Source organism: Aptenodytes patagonicus, chromosome 24 (genome assembly GCF_965638725.1).
Source record: "Aptenodytes patagonicus chromosome 24, bAptPat1.pri.cur, whole genome shotgun sequence".
NCBI classification, from domain to species: domain Eukaryota; kingdom Metazoa; phylum Chordata; class Aves; order Sphenisciformes; family Spheniscidae; genus Aptenodytes; species Aptenodytes patagonicus.
In genome coordinates this window covers 5,644,854-5,650,853 of record NC_134972.1, presented here as the reverse complement: position 1 = coordinate 5,650,853, position 6,000 = coordinate 5,644,854, and the positions used below count along the sequence as shown (strand labels likewise).

Here is a 6,000-nt window from a genome sequence, read left to right as displayed (position 1 = left end):
TGTCTCCAGGTAGCTAGCTGGGATGTCTGCACTTGGAAGAGTCTTTTGCAGTCCTTCCCTGGGGAGAATTGCCTTTCCAGAGAGCTTGCTGTAGTTATTCATTCCTTTTTTTTCAATGTATCCTGGAATCACCATGATAAGACACAGGGAAGTGTCGGGGACAAAGAGAGGGGAGAGCCTTGCTGAAGTGGAACTCAAGTTATTTGCCTTGTTCCTGCAGTCTCTTGGCTTTTCTTGCTTCGATAGTTTGGTGGCACTGATGCACAAGGGATTTTAAAAATAAAAGAAAACTAAAGGAGAAAGACGACTACAAAGTCGTTCGTTCTGTTGTCACCCATTTCAAAAACGGTCCGGCTTCCTCTAGCCCCCCCCACCCCCCCCAGAAGATGGATGTGATACAGTACTGCTGAAAAAGCCTCTCAAACGCTTGTGGAAGAGACGGGAGCAAGGCTGACCCCCTAGACTGTTGGGCGGGGTGGGGGCCGAGATGGAGGGGGGGCCCGGTTGGGTGGTGGGGCTTGGGGCGGTGGGGGGAGTGGTGGGAGTGTGGAGGACGGGGATGGAGTGTGGGGTGTGGGTGAGCTGGGTGGAGGCGGGGTATAGATTGGAGCTGGGGGCGGGGGGTTGTAGATGGGTGCTGGAGGTGGAGATGACGGAGGGTATGCGTTGTTGAGCGGGTATTTGGGTGGGGCCTCTGTGTTCTTCACTCTGGTGAAATTGATGCAACGGCCCTATAACAAAAGAGAACAAAGTGGAAAAGCACAGTTACTGATCGAGGCAATGGCATCGCAGCTGAGATACCTTCCTGTGTGCAAATCTGATGTCAGTTTAAGTACTCCTGGGCACACCGCTTTGTTCCCTCTCTTTCTCAGAGACGGATGTTATAAGAGCAAGTCCTGTGCCAAGCAACCAAGAGGTAAAACCCTAACAACAGCTTTTGTAGTGAAGGAGGATGCAATCCTCTCATACTCTTTTCTGACTCCAGGATCTTTAAACAGAGCATCAAGTACTTCAAGTCATACTGAAGCTGCGAGAGCTGGCAAGAGTTGTTCCTATTCTTCAGAGCTGGTGCCTGGGTCAGTGCATGACCCGTGGTCCCTGCCTCTACAGATGCCTCTTCCCAGACCTCAGTCTTAAACTTAAACCAGCATGAAATCTGGACTTTGCACCTTTGGATCCTCTCTCCCCTTCAAATACCTGGCTTTTGTCTCCTATTTCTAATCATTTACCAACCAGGCAAAAGGAAAGATTTGTTTAACTAAGACAGTTTCTTGCTCAGAACTTTTCCTGAAATACATCCATTCTTCATTAGGATGTCTTGATATTCTAGCGCTCTTGAGAAGCCAATAAACTGCTTTTCTCGCTCTTCGGTGCTAAGATACAGTTTGTTGTACATTTTTAAACAAAACCTTTGCCCTCCAAGCTGTTCTTTTCTTTCTCTCCTAAGTTCCACCTGTGAAAGATCCCACTGTAAATACTCAAATGTCAGAATCAGCACTATTGTATTATGGATTCATTCTTTTAGATATGAAATCACCCAAAAAGGCACTAGAGGATTTCTGAGTCCGTACTTTGTTTTTGGATTTGTGAGCGTGAGCTTATTTTCCGTTTTCTTCTTTCCTCTCCCAAAGTAAATGTTTTTCCTGGTGAAAAAATGCCAAATGGAGCATTGGAGCATCGAGCCCATGCAGGCTGGAGTAGATCAGCCACTTTGAATCCTCTGCATGGCTCTGTATCTTTTCCCTGCTGTACCCAGCCTATGGACAAATGCTCTGCAAAAGAGGGATCCAAAGTGAAGTAAGGAAGATGCTGGTAGAAAAGCAGAAAGGCGCTGGAGAAGGATTTGACAGAGATGAGAAGAAGCTGGTGTGGAAGGGGCTGACACATAAAGAGACACAGACAGCTCCTCTCCAAGAGCTCTGCCAATTATATCATCATGCTCTGTGGATATGAAGAAACATCTGTCTGAGCCTTAGCCGTTCAGCAGAGGAAAGTGGATTCCTCGCTGAAGCAATGAAGTATGCAGAGCAGCCCACAGCTGCAAGCAAAGGTTATTTAAGGAAAACAAAGATTTTACAGCGCCTTGAACTGCATCAAGTTCAAAATGAGAGCATCACCTCAGGGCTGCTCTGAGCACGGTGGCAGCTGAACCCCCTCTGCATGGCTCGGCCTGGCCTTCTGTCAGCAGGAAGAACCTCTGGCTTCAACGCAGGCTCTCCTCGAGGAATCAGACTTCGGGGCAGAGCAGAGACCCACGTAAAGGTCATGAATACGCCCATGGTAATGCCCCTCCTTGAGGATTAATGCTCTCTCAGTTAAGGCTTGTCCTTACAGCACGACAACACAGAGGGGAAAAGGGAGGAGAGGCTTGACCACTGCTCCGTACACTGTGCTACCATTAGCATCTGTGCAGCAGGTACATATTCTCCATCCCTTGTGCAGGACAAAATGCCAATACAAAATGAAGTGCCAGAGTGGGCAATGCCCCTGACCAGAAACACTATGCTCCCTCCACAGCATCCCAGCATCTCCGGTGCTGGCCAAAAAGGGGGCACCATCTGATAGGCAGAGGAAAGCCTGAAATAAGCACACCGTTGTCTCATCTCAGAGCGTCCCTGGTTCTGTTTGCTCTTTGTGGGCTGGTGTCTCTGCTTTAATGTTGTTTTAATGCACTTTGCTGTGCTTTTAAGTAAATATTGTGGGGCAGGCCTGCTGAGTGAGTGGAAGTCTGAACCCAAGATTAACCAATTCTACTCAGACCCCCCCCCATGACTATGTTTTCCTTGTTCTAGTTCCACGTCTCCTGCAATGCAACTTTAGTAGTTTCAGACTATTACTTGCACTAGTTTTGTTTTCTTTATTTATGTTGAGAATAAAATAAACCCGAACAAAAAGCAGCAGTCCAGGAATCCCAGCCAGAGAACAAAAAGTTGTGATTGTTTTTGTGTGGAGAGATACTCTGTCTGGATGCTCCAGGGGTGAGGTTATGGTGCTGCTGATCCAAATGGAACTGAGCACCGCCCTAAGAGCATTCGAGAGGGTGCACTGAGGCTCAGAAATCTTTGGGGTTTGGGCCGGGGCAGGGCTTGAGGACTAAAAACCATCTAGTACTCACGGCAATGCTCAAGGCACTGTCCAAAATGGTAAGAGAGTACATCGTGTGCATCCTGTGGACTGGCAAAGATTTGACTTCTTGTTGATGAAAACTGGCTTGGATAGAACAGCAGTGCCATTATCATAAAAAAGGTGCTAGCAATTCATACCAACATATAGCTGCACTATGTTTACACTAGTTTTTGTAGTCAGCTATGATCTAGTGAGCCTGTGTCCATGAACTACTGCTTATATCCATGACTAATGATAACTCTTTTTCTCCAGTAATAGGGTTGCTTTGAAATTAGAGTTCTGTTTTCAAACATGATTAAATCTCCGCTATCCTTGATAACAGTGCTTTAACATGGGCTTGTTGGACATGCTGTCTGGTTTGAACAAGTAGTCAGACTGCAGTCTGAGCATAAGCCACTCAGATGCAGACCAGAGAACAGACAGCACGGGAGTGCAGACACGAGAGCCAGACTTGACCCAGAGCTAGCACAGCATGTAGCTGTACTCATCAGATACCTCTTCCCCATTCCCTTGTGCATTATGCTGGTCTAACTTCAGAGTTCAAACCTTCTTCCCCTTAAAACAGGATAGAGTGCGCCTTCTTCTCTGCTCAAGCATGCCATTCCCTATCCCCTCCTATTTCCTTTGCTGTCTGGGTCAGCTGCTCTGCAGTGAATTGACAGTGACCCGTTTGGCAACACTTTCTACTACTGTGCAATGGGTAATTCTGCAGGGCATCCAACATGTGTGAAGGGCAGATACACAGTTGAGGCTTTCTCCTCCTTTCACGTGAACTGACAGACCAAGGGAGTTCTTGTGTTTCATTTCTTGACATTTCTTTCATCCATGCATATGGGGGGGGGGGGAGAATGCCAGATAGGAGTTTTCAGTCCAGATGGACTGAGATGGACTTTGGCAGCTATACTGCCTCGGAGGAGATGGAGAAGCCAACATCTCCTAGAGGAGGAGAATTGTCAGATTGAATGACAAGGAGATATTCAGGAAACAAATTACTATGCCACTGCACATGAGAGGCAGAAAATGTTTTACTAGTGCTCTGGGTACAAATGCAAATCAGACCCAGGAGGAAGAGAGCTACCAAAAAGCTGGATGTTAAACAGCTATCTTGTATCTAGGAATACGTAACAGACACAAAAGTGCAGAGGTTGTGCTAGCCAGAGTTTGACCACAAACAAGTAATCCTAGAGCTCCAGAAGACCCAGCTTTCTCTGAAATGCATGGCAAGAGATGTGTTTTCCCACCTGCACTTACCAGACGGGGGCCCTGATTCACAGCTGGGCTTTGTACCATGCAATTGCAATAGAAAAATAAAACACCAGCATCATCGACCTACTCCATGGTTCAGTGCTGTTTTATCTGGAAAACTGTCTGGATGAAGATCAAGTTGGCTGGCTAATCACCCATCCATTCAAGCTTTTACAGGGCTCTCCATTGCCAGCACAGTTCAGTTCATCCCACAGATAACAGAAGTTGACCAGAGCAATAACAGACCCTCTAAATAAATGGGCTCAAATGCCTTGTTCAGCCTTGGCATCTGGATGCAAAAGCAGAGTGAGTGTCTGAGGTACTACAAGTAAGAGGAGTGCAGGATCTCTCTACAATCAGTGGAAACATACAGACCTTCACATGACTGTGATTTTAGGAGGGTCTCAAAGGCCACCAGCTAGCAGCCCCTCTTGGCTATCCACCAAGGTTTATCACCTCATTTAGGTGTCCAAATTTAGATGGGGTGGATGTGGAAGATGGTGGCAGAACATCCAGGAGGCAGGAAATGAACCCATTTCCACTAAATGCTACTTTGGATCCTTAAACAGAAGTCACCTTTCATCCCAGGAGAAAAAACTCCTTAACCAGATTATACCACAGCTTTGAGAATAAGAGGAGCCAATTCTATCAGTCTTTCTAGCAGGGAGACAGTAGTTGGAGATACAGAATGTATGAACATAGGGAACAGGCTGATATTAAAAGGCTGCGGTGTTGAACGCCTTGGCTAGGTTTTATTTCCCTTTCTGCAGCCACAACGCTTCAGGGGGGAGAGTCACAGCTGTGCCTCAGAAGAGACAATTGAAGCAATATGGAGACATTATTAGATCTGAAATTTAGTGGAATCAGCAAAATCAGTGAGGGCAATTCACTCTCACGTTTTATGTTGTTTTTCTAGAGAGTACTGCTCGCAGGCATATGCATAATGAATTCTGCTTGGAGTTGCCTTGCTCTTTCACCTTCAGCAGCTAATTATCTTAGGGATGAAGGCAGGCAGCACTGCTTTTAGGACAACAAAGCACTCAGCCGTGGGAGGCTCGTCTCCTCTGACCATGGGCCTCGCCCTGCGAGCTCTTTGCATGCAGAGTGCCGTAGGGTTGCACACTTGATCCAAGCTTTTCCTTTTGTTCTTCACATCTGGTTGATTGAGGAGAGCTGCCAGGGTTGAAAGAGAAGGGTGGGATGTGGGGTGAGGGGGACATTAGGCTACTGAGGTCATAGCACAGGGTGGCAGTTGTTGAGCATTCAAGAGAGCGAGCTGGAGCATTTGTGTCTTGGACACGGACGTGGCAAGCAGAGGCGCAAAGAGCAGCAGATGCCTCAGCCAAGATGTGGCATTTCCTAGGAACTCCACAGCCTTGCCCAAGCCACTTCCCACCTCCTCCTGCCTCTCTTTCTGCTTTTATCTGAGTCTGGAAACTAACTGGGAGAGGGACTGTCACTTAGAGCACAGTGCACAATGACCTGCACAGAGACATTGATAGGGATTCAGCACGTTGAATCCAGCTGCGGGGAGGATGGACCTTTCTCTTGGGACACTGCAGTATTTCTTTTTTCTCTAACCAGCTAGCTCTCTGGACCCCATCACAGCAGGACTCAAACTAGGAGGAA

General features: G+C 47.2%; 1 protein-coding gene across 1 annotated transcript in view; it reads right to left on the bottom strand.

Annotated features, from left to right (window-relative positions):
• Nucleotides 1-458: 458 nt before the first annotated feature.
• ANTXR1 (ANTXR cell adhesion molecule 1) overlaps nt 459-6,000 on the bottom strand; it is a 105,771-nt gene continuing 100,229 nt past the window's right edge. Inside the window, exon 18 of the mRNA XM_076358871.1 lies at nt 459-731. Coding sequence (XP_076214986.1) covers nt 459-731 — 273 coding nt within the window. The remainder of the gene's footprint in view (nt 732-6,000) is intronic.